The sequence below is a fragment of the Halyomorpha halys genome, unplaced genomic scaffold, assembly GCF_000696795.3.
Source record: "Halyomorpha halys isolate HHAL.00 unplaced genomic scaffold, Hhal_1.1 Scaffold1347.1, whole genome shotgun sequence".
NCBI classification, from domain to species: domain Eukaryota; kingdom Metazoa; phylum Arthropoda; class Insecta; order Hemiptera; family Pentatomidae; genus Halyomorpha; species Halyomorpha halys.
This window is the reverse complement of record NW_027115535.1, coordinates 101,143-120,216: the sequence shown is the minus strand read 5'-3', so window position 1 is coordinate 120,216 and position 19,074 is coordinate 101,143. Positions and strand designations below refer to the sequence as shown.

Here is a 19,074-nt window from a genome sequence, read left to right as displayed (position 1 = left end):
TGGCTTCTATTTATGTATATTTCAGATGATATATCAATAATTATAAATGTTCATCTAATAGAATATAGCAGAGAGCCAATTATAGTAGATGTTAAAATAATGTTTAATGAAAATTCTATTATAATTATAAATCTCTTTAGAGAGAAAAAAAGAAACCATTATGCATTAAAATTATCATCCAGTTATTGTGGTTATTATTAAACCTGAATAAGATATTCACATTAGACTTGACAAAAAGGTTTGTTCAAAATAAATTAAATTACAGAAGGATTAGCAAAAAGTATATTTCAAGAAGCCCTGAGGATTTTTTGGGGTCATTCTTTTCTATGAAGACATTAACATTAAGTAATAATAAGTATCTATAAATTTATTAGATATGACTTTAAATCCTGGAACTTCCTTTTTTTTTTTTAAATATTGGTAAATATCAAAACTTATAAGATTTTCAGTTTATAATTAGTTCATTTTTGAGTTCAATGAGACTTGTGAATGGAATGTGCAAACCCTCCTGGTGTTAAAATATATTGTCTTTATGACAAATTCTGATCTTCTATCTCTTCATGATATTTTTCAGTGCTTTATAAACAATTATAGTTCTCATGTTTTATAGGTGCTTGAGTAATGTTTATATTAAAGGTTTTACTTTCAATAAAACATTATTTATGTGCTCAATTTGTATATTTTCAATTTTTCAATTCAGTTGGAGCAAAAATTAATTTTTTGCCATTATTTTAAAATGTTCTGTAGATATTTGTTATTGAAAATTATTAAATGACAGAAAATATTTCATATAACTAACATAACCTATATGTAATTATAACTGAAATGTATGTAACATAACCTATATCTCAAGATGATATTTTATTAATTTATTTATCTTAAAAAGATTGATAACAATCATAAGGACCACTTTACACCCACCATTTTTTATTATTAAACTATATAACAATAATTATTTTTATAAAAGTTTTATAACATCTATGTGATGTTTCAGCACAGTTTAAATAAGTAAGTAAAACAGAAAAGTATGACAAACATTTTGCCTGGATTTCAAGATGCAAGATATAAAAGCCCTGAAAAAATAAAAATATGACTGTTACGGCGGGTAGGGGCTCGAAAGGAACCTTTACTAGCCCAACCGTGAAAAAAAAAGAAAGGAATAGTTAAATTTTTCTATTTTTAAATAAGTAAAGATAGTAAAAGGAACAAAAATATACAAACTAGAAAAAAAAGGAAAGTTTAACACTATTGCAAAATAAAATTAATCGAACATAAAAAATATACAAACTAGAAAAAAAAGTCTTATTTCACCGGCGATTGGTGGGGCCCCGGTTGTGGTTGTTCTGAGAGGAAGTAGAATCGACAAAAGGGACGTACATCCACCCGCCTTGCCCTCTTAGAGGATGAGTTGAAGTCCGCCTGCCGTGGCTAAGATGATTTAGCTGGCGAAGATGGCCAGAATGCTGGTAACTACGAGTGCGTAGTGAGGAGATAAAGGAGAGGATGTGTGTGCACACGTAGAGGCGCTAAGAAGTCATCTGTCTGTTTGCAGTATAAAAACAACAGAGAGCGGATTTGTTATGTTTTTTATATCATCTGTGACATAGTCGATTACCGATCATATGTTGGCCGCAACAATAACAAAAAAACAAACAGGAGCAAAATTTTTATATTAAGTTACTAGTTCTTCCTTGTTATGTATGCATAATACAATATTTGAGTTGTGTGACTGTGATGAGTAAGGATTGTTGTTTGAGAATGGTCAATGAATTAGGACCGAAACATCACCGAGATGTTAATAATAATGTAAAGCTATTATAAAAAATATTATTGCTATGTAGTTTTATAATTAAAAAAATTTTAGGTGTAAAATGGTTCTCATGATTGTGCTCAATCTTTTTGAGTGGTACATATGTATTAATTAAAGATGAATCATACTTATAAATAACTTACAATTAAAATGAAGTTTTTTACGATATGGTATTTTAAGTTATCCAGTATCATTTCATAACAATTGTATTGTATAAGTGATACTAAAATATTTTGTCTATAAAAAAAGTAGAATCAACATTAATTTGACTTTAAATAAAAAAATTATCTTCAGAAATACAGCTGCAGGGTATTATAAAGTTTGTTTTTAAGAACAAAGGTAGTTTGAAAATTACTAACTAAGCATAATTAAGGTTTTATTTTTATCATATTTTTTTTATAATATGAGACAGAATTTTCATTCAGTAAAACAAATGATAAGTTAAAATAAAAAGTGTTTACTGCATAAAGTTAATGTATTAGAAAAAACATCGAATTAGATAAGAAATAATTATTTTCAAAAATTATGATATATTTAATGAGTGGTTAAAATTAAGTTAAACCAAATTTGTTTTTATTAAAGGAATATAATTTTTAATTAATGAAATAATTGAAGTCTTGAATTTTTTTTTTGTCATAAACTTGTTCGTATTAAGAAAACAGAAATAAAAATTAATTTAATTTATGAAACTAACTTTAGCAGGAAATAAGAATGAAAAATTAAAAGCTAATTACAATTATATCAATTAAAATTGATTACCTAACCCGTTTTGATATTTAATTGTGTATATTTTAATCTATTTCTTTCATTTAAAATGCAGTGTTAAAAATTAAGGTTACAGAATGGAAAAGATATAAATAAAAATGACAAGATGATAAAAAAGAGAAATAACTATGTAGATATTAAACTTGAATTATGATGATTAAATGAATTAAATTTAGGAGAGATGGTTATAGTAAAAAATAAAATTATTTTTTGAAGTTCCAACATCTTGACTATGATTTTATTATTTTATTATAAACTATCTGAATATCTATTATATTATAAACTATCTGAATATGATTTTATTTAGGAATCATTAACAGATTTATCCTCAATAAACATTTATTGTAATAAAAATAATTTTAACTCTCTGGCTAACTAAATGCTTGCTTCATACTATTACGTTAAACTCAGGTGATAACAGCTAGTCAACAGTAATCAGCAATATTTCATTACATTTTCTGTCTATTAAGGCTAAGATTTTAAACTTTTTGGCTTATAAGCACAAATTACATCAATGTATCCATCATATCGGCATTAATATTCATGCATGTAAATATGTACATATACATGAGTGTCTGCATCTTGTTACACTTATTTATATTATCTATAATATTGTATAATTAATTATGTTAAATAAACTTATATTATATTTTACATCATTCATTCCTGAGTTAAATGTTTGTTAAGGCGTTTATGAATTTTCAATGAAAATCTATTGTTAATATTGTAAATGGACAATGATGTAGAATAATTGATTTTTTCTTATTAAGAAAAATATATTCTTTACTTTTTTAAAATCTTATTGGAGAATTCAGGAGTTACTTTTGTATTAGTTAAGCTCTTGTAAAACTTGATTAGTAACGGTTGATTTGTGTAACTGTATGGATCTACTTATATGTCTGTATAAGCAGTGATTTCAATATTAGTTATAAATTAGTCAATTTAAATTATGATGTCATTATGATATTTAAAAAAATGAAGTATATCATATCAATGAAATGGTGTGGTAAAGCAGTTACATCCCAGAAAAATTTCAAGAATTTTTAACTATGAATCCTGTATTTTTTATTTGTTTTATTCTGGGATTTTTTTTTTATCTTGAAATATTATTTTCCTCTTTCAAAATAGTTTTTAAATAGCTAAAGAAGTTACCTTAAAATTTGATTAAAATAAAATAATGCAATAAAATTTCTTGCTTTAAAAGTTGACTGGAAAACATTGGATTCCAAAAATTTGTCTTAAATAGGACAAAAAAAAATTTAACACAATTTATTTAAGGCACAAAAATGTTTGTTTTTTTAAAACTAAACATACACAATATAAAAACATAAATTAGGTAATTCCTAGACTAAAGACATTAACTAGTTATATTAAAAAAAAAAATCAAATTTGATACAAAAAACCTTGCCAACTACTGGTGACTTTACCCTAATTTATAAGTTTATCACTTGTTACCAACATTAAAAACTTTGTAAGAATTAAATTAATGATAATTTTATCTTCAACAGAAGAAGTGTTATTAGAATATATTACATGCTAATGAAAAAAAAAACTTTAACCTATGTAGTCAAGTGATGGATGTAAATGCCTTATAAAAGATGGATGAAATGTAAGAGTATGACTGATAAATGATTTCATTAGAAAGGACTTCTACTTTAAAAATGAAAAATTTAAAAATTAATTATTTTTTATTGACAAAATGAAAGTCTGATGTGGAATTGATTGTCTCAATAGCAATTATGTTGTAAGAAATGGGAATATTGTCAATTTTTTCACTGTTATTATGAATGTTGTTTGTATTAAGTAAAATAGAAAACATATTCTATTAATTGATTCTCTGCTTTGTTTCATTATTTATAATTTTATTAGAGATTAAATAAATAATATTTCATCATCAAGGTTTCTAAAACCTTTTTTTTATTGTAATTATGTTTTGTATTCAATAAATGGAAGATGAAATGAATTTGTAATGATTTTGAACTACATAGGTGTTATTAATATTAGTTGACAATCTACATATATTTTATTTAGGGTCAATAGACCAAAAAATGGCTGACTTATGGATATTAAAGCTTAATATTGTTATCGATTATTTATTAATGACAAAATAAAATGCCCAGCTTTATGTGATGTTCGTTGTGATTTTAGTGGATAATTTATTATTACAACTATGTTGCTTTTGCATCTTAAAATATAATATTATGAAGATTTTTTGTTGATTTATTACCTTTGTACCACATGTTATCAATTGTAATGCAAGAAATATTTTATCAACATATTTTGTTTAAAATTTTGAATTACCATTAATTTTATCAAACACTACTTTGTAGACAGTGCATGATTCCACTTGAGAAGATAAAATTGAATCTATTTGAACATTATTAATTTTTAGAATTAACTTAACTAAGATCAAAAGTATTACTTTGTCAGGTTGCCTGTTTTTATGAAGGTTAGGAATAGATTTATTAAATAGAAATAAATAGTTTAAAATATGTAAAAACAAAACAGATACAATAAAAACAACCTAACTATTTATTAAGTAATAATAATGTGGTAATATTTTATTATTGTACTATTATGAAGGTGGCCCATAGGTAATAAATTTTGTAGCTTACAATCTAGTTAATAAAATATCCTACACATCAAAATTAGTATTTTACATATCCAGACTGAAAGGATCTCCTCGTACATAAGGATACAGAGGCTTAAATAGCTTGGCCATGTAATGAGGATGAGCGAGGAAAGAGTGGCTCAGTTACGTTCCGGATGGTGTATGGCAACATGGTAGGCCGAAGGGACGATGGAGAGATGCTGTGAGGCGGGATCTGCAACAACTGAGGATCCCAGCTACCCTTACATAAGATAGAGGAAGATGGTAGGCGGCCATTGAGTAGGCCAAGGGCAGCTTCATGCGCTTTTTGTGCCAGTAAAAGAAGAAGAAGACTGAAAGGATCACAGTTGAAGAAGTTGTATTTTAAATTCAAACACCAAATTTCTTAAAAATCATTTTAGGATTTTTTTTTAACTTCTTTGCTTAGTTTAAATCTAATGATTTAGTTACTCTTGTTTTACACTATCTAAGCCTACACATTTGGTTTTATAAAAGGAAAAATTAACATTTTTGGTATAGGGGCATATTACATTTTATTGCCAAAATATTACTAAATATGCCTAAAAACAGCTACTAAAATACCTGGCCTCTACTGAAAGATGCCAGGTTTTTAATTAGTGAAGTGGTCAGAGGATGGAAGATGGCTTGGAGTGGATTATCAGTTTAAGTGGTTTAGGTGTTATTAAGAGATTGCCTGGGTTTGTGATCAATCAGTTACAGAAAGTATTATACATAATATATATAAGTGGCAAAGTTCTGGAGTCATCAGAGGTATTAAGCTGAAGACAAGTCCAAACTGTTTATTAGGATTTCGAAAATAGGGTTAAAGAAAAGTAATAAGAAAGAATAGGAAGTATAGCAAATAATAATAAATCCCATATAGCAAAATAATCACAAGAGGCCAATGGGCGCTTAACTTAAACTAAAAATTGACAATTATTCAGTAGGAAAAGGTATTATAGCAGGAAGCTTCATCTCTAGAACAGACAGAAATAACTGATTATCCTTCAACATTAAATATTTCTCAAAACATTTGACAGCCTCCAAAATATTTATTGGTAGTTTATAAGTTAAAATTACTAGGACAGAAACATTAAGTGTATATTTTAAATTACATCTCTAACCCTGGATTCAGAGAAAAAATAATACTTAATGTTTAATTTTTTTAACGTTGGTAAAAAAAATTATATCTATGGCTGTCTCTATATATAAATTTTTGTAATATTTTTTTGTGAAACGAAATTAAATTATTATTTCTTGCATTTAATTTCAGTTAATTTATTAATATTATACAACAGTTTTTACAGGGGAAATTATGTAGGCAGTGAGTTGAGCTTGGAACGTTGGCTTTCCAACGATTTAGCCATATTGGTTTGGAGCTTCTGAGGTGAAACATCTTCACCGTTATCCGTTTGTATCAACACAATCCATTGCTGGGGCTATGTTAGTCTTTGCTTTTATAATCTACCTAAAATATGTACTTATTTAGGTAGTTATGTTAAGCATTATTAGAATGAGGTTGTTTTAATCCATTTAAACAATTGGTAGTCTCCATCTTGAATGACGCCTTCGTCCACTATTTGAGCCGCGTGTTAAATATCGGAATTAATATTTTGTCGGATTAGTTAGACTTAAATATGTTTTTGTACAATTTAACTCTTCAACGTGCTACGGGTATAACCCACGCAGTCCACGGTAGTTTTAGTGGGAAAAAGCAGCAAGAAATATTAGTTTCGAGGGGAAAATGTCTGGAACTCCTCAGGCCGGACCCAAACACGGGGAAGGTCCATTCGTTGTTAACAGTAGAAATATTTGGCGTTATAAGATCTTTAATGGCGTTTCGGCTGACCGGTGGTAACAAAGGTAAGTACGTGCTTTTTTATTTTTCAAGGTGTAAACATGTTATTGATGTGATTTTTTGTACTTCATTAATTTAATTTCTTTTTAATGTAATTTTAAACGTATATGAATAATATGTTAGATTTGTGTTGTTGCAGATTATGCTGTTGTTGGATCTGATTCTGGTAGGATTGTTATTCTTGAATACAATCCACAGAAAAACATTTTGGAAAAGGTTCATCAAGAGACCTTTGGGAAAAGCGGTTGTAGAAGAATTGTACCAGGACAGTATCTTGCAGTTGATCCTAAGGCCAGAGCCATTATGGTTGGTAAGTATTTTTTTTTGTTTACCAATGTATTAACTCTCAGTTATGGGGTCCTGTAGATTAATTATTTCTCCATATTGCCTTAAATCATTACAATGATTTAATGTATTTTATATGGAATTGGTTTAGTATCTTAAGGCTTAGTAAATTTATCATTTTTATAATTTCTTATAACATTCTTCATGTTTTGTAGGAGCAATTGAAAAACAGAAGGTTGTTTACATTTTGAACAGAGATGCAGAAGCCAGACTAACAATTTCATCTCCATTGGAAGCTCACAAGAGCAATACTCTTGTATACCACATGGTCGGTTTAGATGTTGGCTTTGAAAATTCCATATTTGCCTGCCTTGAAATAGATTACGAGGCAAGTAACCTCTTTTTTAACTGCCAGTGCAGTTTAATGGTAATAGTTAATTAATGAAATTTTAAGTTATGTTGACTATTAGATCGAAGTCAGGATGAAGTGTTTGCTTAACTTAGGTCTTTTTCATTTCCTCACAAGCTCCTGAACTAACTTATGGGAATTTAAGAAAATTGATTAGCAATAATAATATTTAAATGTTTATAAGCTGTAGCCTTATACTGACAACCGAGGACACTAAAGTCATATACTTCTTTATTACTCGGCACAGTAATCAGTTATCAAGGAATTAGTAAATAATTTGTAACAATAAAATGTTAAAGGCTTAGATTTAATGTAAGGCCATGTTTTCATAAATAAAATCATTTACCAATAAGAAACAAGATTAATAAAAACCGTTAAGTACTTGTTTTTTTGTAAATTTTAAATTTCAACACACTTATTTAACATTTTAAAATTGTTAATTTGAGTTGGTCTAACAAGTTTGTTTTTTGTTGTTTTTTTAATTTAACTAAATCTTCGTAATCATGTGGCTCTATTACATAGAGGCTCTTATTTTGGTCTGACATTAAAGTTGATTGTGAATTAGATGTAGTTAACAATTGCTGAAGCTGTTTGTACGAGCTACAATACGGACCACTGAGTTCTTAGTCCTGGGTGAAACTGCTGGAACCGTTTCAAGACTGCTGCTCTGATCGAAGCTGTTTAAGCAGACTGCTTTACAGCTCTGGACAGAACTGTTTTGTTTTTTTTCACTTGCCTCATAGATGTTCAACTTTTAGCTTTAGCCTTCCCTGTTTCACCTATAACACCCTATTATTATTGTTGATTGATGTTATTATTATTGTATTGAAATCAACGTGTTCTCAAAAGAAATTGATTAGCATGGGGTTACTGGTACTACTAAAATAATTTGATTGAAATTAGGAACATTTCTTCTTATTAACTTAAACTTCTCTCTACTCTTAACTTAGACTTAGTTGTATTTGAACTGTTTTATCTGTTTCCAGTTTAGTTTGATCTGCTTCATGTAGGTCTTCTAATAGGAAGATCTTTATTATGTTTTCAGTTTTTATTGCATCTAAGATATTTTTTGTGTGATTAAAATCCTGCAAACCCAGTTACAAATGTTATTGATTATGATTATTAATGTTATTCTTTGATTAAGATTCTGTCATCGTAAAACTAGTGCAGTATGTTTATAATTAAATCTTCAATAGGATTAAGTTGTTTATAATATTTTTCTTTTTTAGGAGATTGTATACCTACTATTTAAATGAATGATTTTTTAGGAGTCTGATAATGATGCAACTTGGGAATTAGCAAGTGAAACCAAACAGTCTTTGACATTCTATGAACAGGATTATGGTGTTAATCATGTTGTAAGAAAATATTCTGAACCCTTAGAGGAACATGCCAATTTCCTTATTTCGGTACCTGGTGGAGATGATGGGCCTTCTGGCGTACTTATTTGTTCAGAAAACTACCTCACTTACAAAAACCTTGGGGATCAGCATGATATCCGTTGTCCAATTCCTAGGAGAAGGGTAAGGAATACAATAAATACTATTTAGTTTGTTTATAGTTATATTTAAATATTCTTAGCCTGTCAGTGGTTTTTTTATTCAATGTAATTAGTGTTTAGAATTTGATATAAAACAGCTATTTCCAAATAAAAATTTAAAAAGAAAAAAAATTATTTTAAAAAATGATACATTTTTATACTATACGTTGAATTTTAGAAAACATTGTTTCTTTGTAACTAAGGGGAAAAAAACAGCAGCACGATCAAGCCAACGCATAGCTTATTCATGGCTTTTGTTGTTTGGATGATTGTGCAATATTAATTGCAAATGATAAGCTTTTTACTACTTTTTGAGTACAGAGCAGAGCTTTTGCAAACATTGGAGAAATAAAATAATTTTTTATTTCTTAATTAAAATTTTTCATGATAGTTAAGTATTTAAGAAATGTATTTTATATTATGTAGTTGTATGTAAGTGTATTAAATATTTGAGTATTAACTGATGTTTTTACTTCATCGATAAACCCTCATTAGTTTAATTCATAAATTTAATCTTAACTTTAAGATAAGAAACTCATATTGTATATCTTAACTGTCCTCATTAATTAAATTGTCTTATCTGAGAAATTGAATTTTTCATTGTTTTAATACCTTAGCGCTTACCTGATTCATATATAGGGTCAATGTTAAACATTTTAGCTTAATCTTAAACTATCAAAAGTTCTGTTACATAAAACATTTATTTCTAAAATTATATAAAATTCAGATAAGGTGATTTCATCGAGGAAGTATTGATTTTAGACACATAGAGAACAAAAATTGAATGTTTCTCTCAGTTATTCAATATCATAATTTTTCTTTCTCAGAAGTCGGCCTGCGGTGATCATATAAAGTTGTTACGGTTTTATTATGTTATTTCCAATTGCCACTATAACCACCTACAAATCACCTTTTGATATAAAATAATTGGTTTGTTTTGAAAATATTATTGAAATTGGTATATTGAGAAATTAAGTATAAGTATAATGCTATATATAAGTATAAAGTTTCAGTTTATCATCCTATAAGTTTTTATGATTCATGTATATAAGATAACTCAATAACATTAGGATAAAATGTTATTTGATAAAAGTAATTCTTAAGAATACTTTCTTCATTTTTACAGAATGACTTGGATGATCCTGAGCGAGGAATGATTTTCGTGTGTTCAGCAACTCATAAAACAAAATCTATGTTTTTCTTCCTTGTTCAAACAGAACAAGGCGATATTTTCAAAGTGACTCTTGAAACAGATGAAGAATTTGTTACAGAAATTAAATTAAAATACTTCGATACCGTTCCTGTAGCTGCTGCAATGTGTGTGTTAAAAACTGGTTTTCTTTTTGTCGCATCTGAATTCGGCAACCAGTAAGTTTAATAAAACTTGAATTTATCATTTATTTGGTATTGTAATTTCAAGATAATTAGTCTATTTTTCCATATTACAGATTAAACTTAATTTTTCAGTTACCTTTATCAGATTGCCCATTTGGGTGATGATGATGATGAGCCTGAATTCAGTTCTGCTATGCCCCTAGAGGAAGGAGATACTTTCTTCTTCGCTCCCAGACCTCTTAGGAATCTAGTCCTGGTTGATGAAATGGATTCACTCTCCCCAATTCTAGACTGCCATGTAGCTGATTTAGGTATTGATATATTCCGATAAGTGGAACTATTGCAATTACGAATTAGTGGTTTGTGTTTCTAACTTGTTTTATCTTGTATTAGCTAATGAGGATACTCCTCAGTTGTATATGGCCTGTGGTAGGGGACCACGCTCTACCCTAAGGGTATTAAGGCATGGTTTAGAAGTATCTGAAATGGCTGTGTCTGAACTACCAGGTTCTCCAAATGCAGTCTGGACAGTCAAGAAGCGTGCCACTGGTGAGTTTACTATGATTTTAATTATTAAATGTTTCAAATTAATAATTCATTATTATAAGTTAATTAAGTTTCTTATATAAGATGTTGCGTTCCTAAGCCACCCATGTCTTTTTAAATTTTTTTGTATCTATTAAATTAACTATCAAGTGCTTGGGTGTACAAGGTAAAGATTTTTTTTTTCCAGAAACAGTTAAATAACATGTGATTTTTACTGTTTTTGTAAGAAATTTTATTTTTTAAATATTAAAAATAGATTTAGATATTTCCTGAATGCTACACCTCTTTAAAAAAAATTTCAGTAGTTATAATTTAATTTAATCATGTATCCATTTTTTTATTATCCTAACTTACTATTATTAAATTGTGTTCATTTTGATTTCTGCTATTGGACTCTATATGGTAATTAAAAACAAAACAGATAATTTTAATGTGAATGTTCATGTATTTTTGAGGAGTTCTTTTTTTGTTTTTATTTTTAATGATTATTTTATTTCTTTTTTCTTCCTTATAAGTCCAAGTTATTATTGTCTTACTTTTCCTACGGATTGGATAACAAATTAACCTTCATATTTTAAAAATTTTCTTTTTAATCTTGTGGTTAATGGATTTGGGTTTAAGATAAGTTGTTATAAGCTCATGTACCACAAGTGAAAAGGTAGAAAGAACGGATGGTCTAATTTATATATTTTTAATGGAGGGTCAGCTATCTTCATGTGTTTCATTGTGTTTATTATTAAATATTAAATCATTAAAGGTAATAGTTATTTTTTGGAGGAGGGGGGCTGGTGTAGGGGATCAGGGGGAACTTGTAAAGCTGCGAGTTTTTGTAATTATACAGATAAAAAGGAATTATATAATCTTAGTTATGCTGTGACTTGTGAGAAACTTTTTGGTTTTACCTCCTGTGATAATTTAATATTTTATAATTAATTTAATGACTAAGATGTAATCAATTCATTTAAAAAAGTTTCAAAATTAATATTATTTTGTTAGCACTACAAATGATACCAAGTGAATTACTGTTAAAATTGTTGTATTTGTGATTTGTGTTCAATTGTAGTTACATTCTGCTTAAGAGGTTTTTCCCTCATATATTTAATTAATATTATATATCCTTGTCAACAGGTTTTTTTAAATGCATTTAGGAACTATTATTATGTTTGATATTTAAACCAAATTTAATTCCTGGAATAAGTTTTCTATCTTGATCATTTAATTATAATACTACAAACAAACCATAAATAAATGGCTCAAATGATGTTTAAAAGTAGGTATGGACATTTGATATTTTGAATGAAAACAAACCTTATTCTGATGAGCCTTTGCCTTATTATGTTGACTACTTAATATTCTCATGAGATAATTTCGCTGCTCTGAAAGCATAATGACGCAACTGTAAAATTGAATTTATTGTGTTGACGGATTAAAAATGGTTTTCCTTTATAATTTTCTTTGGTATTTTCAATTCACTTGGTAACATTCCTAGTTTGAAAACAATTATTAATAAGACTGGTGAATTGATATTTATATGAGTCTATCAAACACCAGTTATTTTCTTTTTCAGATGGAATTGGTGATCACTTTTTTTTTTTTTTCTGGATATGATTTGCCGATGCTGTTAAGGTAAGTCAGAAGGAGTATCAACTGGTAACCATTTTATTATCATTATTTATGAAATTTAGAAGTTGTAGAATTAACCTTGTTTCAGGGAAATTATATACTTTTTTAAAAAGATTTATTGTTCTAGTGAAACTTCCTTCAGTATTCTTAAAAAGTGTCTGTGTTATTTTGATCATCTTCTAAAATTAAATTTCTTTCCCTGACAAGAGGTTTTATTCTCTTAGCGCTGTGATATTGTCACTGTTATTTTGGAAGTTACTGTTTGTTGCAGATGAGTATGATGCTTACATTGTGGTATCTTTCTTGAGCGCAACACTAGTTCTTTCTATTGGTGAGACTGTTGAGGAAGTTGCTGACTCAGGGTTTCTCGGCTTCACTTCAACTCTGGCCTGCTCTGCTCTCGGAGATGATGCTGCGGTGCAGGTTATTAATTTTACAGTAATACTGTTGCGATTTCAAGTTACATTAAATAGCAGTTAATTAAATTGACATAATATTTTTTTCTCTTTTAATTGAATGTATTATATTTTTTGGCACTTTAGTTGGTTTTAAAAATATCTCCAAAGTAATTTTAATTATTATATTGATATATCTGTGAATTTGTATTTAATGAAGATTATTAGATGACATATTAACTAAGTCATGTTTAGTTGGCATACTACTGCATTAATGTTTAGATTTTTAATTTCTAATAAATGTTATCAATTAGAATTTATATTAATATTTTAGTTATTATTGTTGTGATAGCCTATTACTGCTATTATAGCTCTTTTACTGAAGCGCACAGTGATTCTTACAATAAGTTTAGATTGGCTCAAATGATGTTTTAAATGTAGGTAGAGACAATTGAGTAATTTGTGAAAAACACTGATAATTCTGATGAGCCATCTAATTCTTATATATTTTACCAATTTGCTCTTTTAATTATCCTTATATTAATTTCAATTACCAATTTGCTCTTATAATTATCACTGGAAGAACATATTCATAATGTGTCATATGTTTAATCAACTATTAACAATCTAATTTAATATCATTCGTACAGAGTTTTTTCTTATTTGATCGAGTGCTTAGTTAAATTACTTTTTCCGTTTTATTTATTTAATTTTTTCACATCAATTTTTCAACTAGGTATTTATAATTTTAAAAAAAGACAAGAAAAAACATTTCACACACAAACATTTTTTAATTTGATTTGATACTTTTACAGTTGTGAATAATCTTAATAAAGTAAAAAAAAAAAAAAAAATTTGATTTGTTTGACTTATTAGAAGTAATTGAAAATGTTAAGGGAAGGGAGGGGAGGGGTTTAATAAGGTAACAATGACTACGAAAAAACAAAATATTTTTTATTAAATAAATCAAAAATTCGTATCCATTATTGTCTCAACACTTTATTTTTCACTAATCCAACGTTTCGGCCATTCTAGCCATCCTCAAGGACATCTTCAATGTAATTTCCTCCTCACATTAATTTAAAGTTTCTTTTCCAGGCTATTCTGCCCAGGTCATTTTCTTTATTATAAGTTAAAAACCTATTTTTTTTTTTTAATTTAAAATCATTAACATTTAATTTTCCTATATAAGATTATCAACAATTAATACACCACCATATAACAAACCAATAAATGGTGTTTCTCGGTGAAACCTTTTTGGTCTTGGACTTTACAGCAATGATAGTTAAAGAATTTTTTAATTGGCAAATCAAACTCAAGCCAAATAATTATTCTTTTCAAGACTACTAACTTTCTATTTCTCAAAAGTGCCCCAGAATTATATTTTCTTACTTTAGGAACACAGATTTCTAAGAATGTTTATCCAAATGTTAAAAAAAAAAAAAAAAAAAAATCCACGCATTGTTTTTGCTTCTATACCTTAACCACCTCTGACAGGATATTTTTTTAAAGTAATAAGTATGTATTTTTTAACGTTAACTACCATCACTAACAAAATAAAATACATTCAAACCTTAATTTTCAATTTTTTTTTCTTTTAGTTTGTCTTGAATGTCGATGATGCTAAATTATTTTAATATTTGATATAGGTTTACCCTGAAGGTGTGCGGCATATCAGATCTGATAAGAGGTTGCAAGATTGGAAGGTACCTGGCAAGAAACAGATCATCAAGTGTGCTGTAAACAGAAGGCAAGTTGTCATTGCCTTGACCGGAGGGGAGCTGGTGTATTTTGAAATGGACCCTGTAAGATACCATCTTAAAGATTCTGTTTAAAGTATTTATTAACTTCTAATAACTTTTTGTATTCAATTATTTGCTATTTTATTATATAGATAAAAATCCTGTGGATCATTAATACTGAGTTAACTATTATTTTAATATCTAACTAATTTATTCATTTTTTGTGCTATTGCTTTATGTATTAAATATCTATAGTCCAACATTTTCTAGGCAACTAAATTTTCTTAATAGAAGTGTTAGTGTTCAGATGTTGGTATAGTAATTGGTTGGAACTATCCTCCAAATACTTCTTAAAATGAAATATTTGGCCGGAAAACCTTCCTACATTTGATTAAAACATCTTTTCAAACTAAATTTTTCAATTTTATTATTTTGTTTTTACTCAACTTTCTTCCTTTTAGACAGGTCAGTTAAAGGAGTATAACCAGTGGCAGGAGATGCAATGTGAGGTAGTTTGCATGGCGTTGGGGAATGCACCTTCAGGGGAGCACATGTCTAGGTTTGTCGCTGTCGGATTAGCGGATAACACAGTCAGAATTATCTCCTTAGACCCACAGGTTGGTTTAAATTTAATTGTATAAGGTAAAGCATTGTTGGTTTTTTATGTGAGCAGATCAGTACTGTTCACAACTGAATAGCAATGCGATAGAAAATCATCTTGTCGCCTCTGATTTGACTTATTTATGTACTTATTGGAGTGAACAAGTATGGAACAGTTTTTCTTGTTTTAAAAGATTCTTTAACCTGATGCTTGTGAGTTGCACTGCCTTGGCTGTGAGCAGCTCATGATGGTTAGGCCCTGCACTAGTGTGCTAGGTTTCCATGGCATCGTAAAATAACCATTGTTGGCAACTGTATATTCCATAGGCCAATTGGAGCCCGTCGGGTGATGACGCTTGGTAAAACCATACAGTAGTCATTGCTTTTAAAGTTTTCTTGTTATTAAAACTTAACATAATTTGAATTTCATAAATTATTGAAGCATCTGTTGATTTTTAACCACTTCATGATTTTTCTTTCCTCCCTTCCCCCTAGGTTTGCAGTCACACTTTTTATTTTATGGAGAAATTTGTTATGAATAACAATTAATAATATATAAATTAAATAAATATGTTATGAAGAAGTATGTTTATCTGTTAAATGTAGGTTTTTATTGTAATATTTACTAGTAGCTCCATTTAGGTTTCCTAGCAATTATTTCTTTATGGATGCATTTTTTCAATTTATTTTAATAGTATTAGGGAACTTGATAATTGACTAATGTTTTTCTATGTAGTGATATCCCAACCGCAATCTGGATTGTATGATGAATCTAGCCATTGCGTACCTGTATGTAACAGTTGTTACACCAGTTTGATGACAATAGGGGCCATCTGAAAATAGTCCAGATTGCAATAAAAAGAATTTTAATTAAACATTGTTTAAGTAGTCTATGATTAACTGATGTAATGCATTCGCTATTATTAAAATCTCAGATTATTTTATGCTCTTGACTTGTACCAATTGGGTGTTAGTGACTCATCATTGTAGGCCCTTGCATTTGTTGTGTGCTAAAATTTAGATGTCATTATGGAATAACCAAGTTTAAACCATGCTGCATTAATTATTTTAGCAGATTCATAGGTTGATCATTTTGTGTTCATTTATTTTTTTAAAATCTATTTTTGCCAAGTGTTCTTCATCTTTCATCTGCTAGAAAAATGTTATATAGCCGACAAATCTAATTGTCACTGGGGCCCAAAGTGACCTCAAAGCTGTAGTATCCTAAAATATTATTTTAAAAATACAATTGTAATTTCTAACAATATCAATAACTCACTTATTCATTCAAATAATGCCATTTGATATTTAACATTTTTTAGAGGATTTTTAGTATAATAAAGGTGTTAAAAATTGGTAAAAGAAAAAAATAAATTTTAAATGTAATATCGAATTAATTTTAAAATTGTATTAATTATTAACAATGAAACTTCTTAATTTTATAAATAAGACAGAAAATATACCATGCGATACCAAAATCAGTTAGCTAATTATTAATTCTTTTTTTACATTTAGGGTATACATTTTAGTCATACCTAGGGATTAACAGAATTTAACTAATAACTTTCATCTTTCTCAAAAATTGTTTTTACAATGGTTCAACTTGAAATTTGTTTATATCCATATATCTGTTAGTTTAGTATGTGCCTGTATGATGAATAATTATTATCACAGACCTGTACTGATATTGTCCAATGATGTGATTATATATTTCTGATCAGGCATATTTTCAATTACAAAGTTTTTTTATGCTAGAATTTTTTATATTGTTTGTGTAAACAATTAATTTTAATTATATTAATTCTTAAGAATTTCAGGAATGACATATGAATTGAATTTGAGTACAATTCTAGTTCTTCTTTATTGAACATTGTGCTAATGAGGTTGTGAGGATCTAATTTTTTTCCTTCTGAAAGTTGGTTTTATAAGATTTTCTAAAATATTTTCTTAACATAATATATATAACTCCTGCTTATGAGGGTTTGGAGTCTCCAGCATAATAATTATGATTAAATATTTCATATTAATTCAAGTAACTTTCATTAAGGTATCAAATAACTCCATTTTCAGATTAAAGTTTTAAATTATTTGAAATTTGAATTAGCTATCCTAAGATGACACCATAGACTGATTACTTGATCTTTGTGTTATTTCTAAACTTTTTTTTCTGACTTGTGTGCCTCTATTAAGGGAAAAAAGCTCTTTGATTTGTTTAAGACCACCTGGCAACGTGTGATGTAACTTTTAAGAAGCACTCAGTATCTGCTCTTGGCAGGCTTACTAACTGCCCTTAGCTCGTAAGGGTGCGATATGAAATGATGGTTCATCGTTGGGTGTTTGTACCAATTTTAGTCTTTCACCTTGGTATATGTTTTCCAACAACACATTTGATATTGATGAAATTATAGATTTGAAATGAATAAATCTGTCATTTGTTAAGTCTGCTATAATTATTTGATGCTTGTGAGTTGCAATGCCTTGGCTATGAGCAGCTCACGATGGTCAGGCCTTACACTAGTGTGTAAGGTTTCCATGGCATCGTAGAATAACCGTTATTGGCAACTGTATATTCCATAGACCAACTGGAGCCCGTCGGGCGATGACTCTTGGTAAAACCATACAGTGGTCATTATTTTTATTTATTGTAATATCAATTATCAATCACTCATGATCTTAAAGTGATGTTACGCTTAGGAAATTTTTAATAGGACTATTTTAAAATCCTTACGTATTTCTTTCTGTGCTATTATGTTCCCATGCTTCATAATAAAGTCTGGTTGGTGAATAAAATTAAATTTCAATGAAATTATGTGGCTTTTACCTATTGCTATAATGTCAAAAGCATTGTTGATCAAATACATCTCAACAATTTGTATTCCTAATATTCTCAATTAGGTTGCTTTGTTATATTCCATTGATATGTTGCTAGGTTTATTTTATGAGAATAGAATTATTTAATAATAATAAAGTTCTATTACTTATTTATTTGACATTAGAAAAGTTATTATAACGATCGATTTGATGTAACTTTTAATTTAAAAAGCACCCAGTATCTGCTCTTGGCAGGCTCACAAACTGCCCTTAGCTCGTAAGGGTGCGATATAAAATGTTGGTTCATCGTTGGGTGTTGGTACCAATTTCAGTCTTTCACCTTGGTATATATGTTTTCCAACAACACTTTCAATGTTTAATATAGATAAAAATTATAGTTATTACTGTTAATGTTATATTTAATAAAAGCAGTGGCATAGTATATTTGGGGGGGGGGCTGCAAAATTTCACAATGAACATCTTGTAAAAATTTTGACCATTTCATTTCATTACTTTTATTTGTAACCTGTACAACACAAGTTTAATATGATTGTTCTTGCCTAGAAGTTATTTAGAACTACTGTATATTTTATTCTTTTAATTGAAATACTTAAATAAGAGGGGCGGCAAAATTTTTCCTCTTCCCTAGAAGGCTGACACCTACACTATGCCACTGATTAAAACTGCAATAATATTTGATGCTTGTGAGTTGCAATGCCTTGGCTATGAGCAGCTCACGATGGT

At 28.4% G+C, this 19,074-nt stretch overlaps 1 protein-coding gene across 2 annotated transcripts in view; it reads left to right on the top strand.

Annotated features, from left to right (window-relative positions):
• The first annotated feature begins 6,534 nt into the window (after positions 1–6,534).
• Sf3b3 (splicing factor 3b subunit 3) overlaps positions 6,535–19,074 on the top strand; it is a 28,149-nt gene continuing 15,609 nt past the window's right edge. Inside the window, exons 1-10 of one of the 2 annotated variants that reach the window (XM_014434319.3) lie at positions 6,543–7,049; positions 7,184–7,354; positions 7,545–7,717; positions 9,007–9,261; positions 10,405–10,646; positions 10,746–10,924; positions 11,007–11,162; positions 13,054–13,205; positions 14,827–14,982; positions 15,381–15,536. In XM_014434319.3, coding sequence (XP_014289805.1) covers positions 6,824–7,049; positions 7,184–7,354; positions 7,545–7,717; positions 9,007–9,261; positions 10,405–10,646; positions 10,746–10,924; positions 11,007–11,162; positions 13,054–13,205; positions 14,827–14,982; positions 15,381–15,536 — 1,866 coding nt within the window. In that variant the 5' untranslated portion in view covers positions 6,543–6,823. Of the gene's footprint in view, positions 7,050–7,183; positions 7,355–7,544; positions 7,718–9,006; positions 9,262–10,404; positions 10,647–10,745; positions 10,925–11,006; positions 11,163–12,726; positions 12,786–13,053; positions 13,206–14,826; positions 14,983–15,380; positions 15,537–19,074 lie in introns of those variants that run through there. The other variant, XM_014434320.3, reaches the window with a different exon arrangement.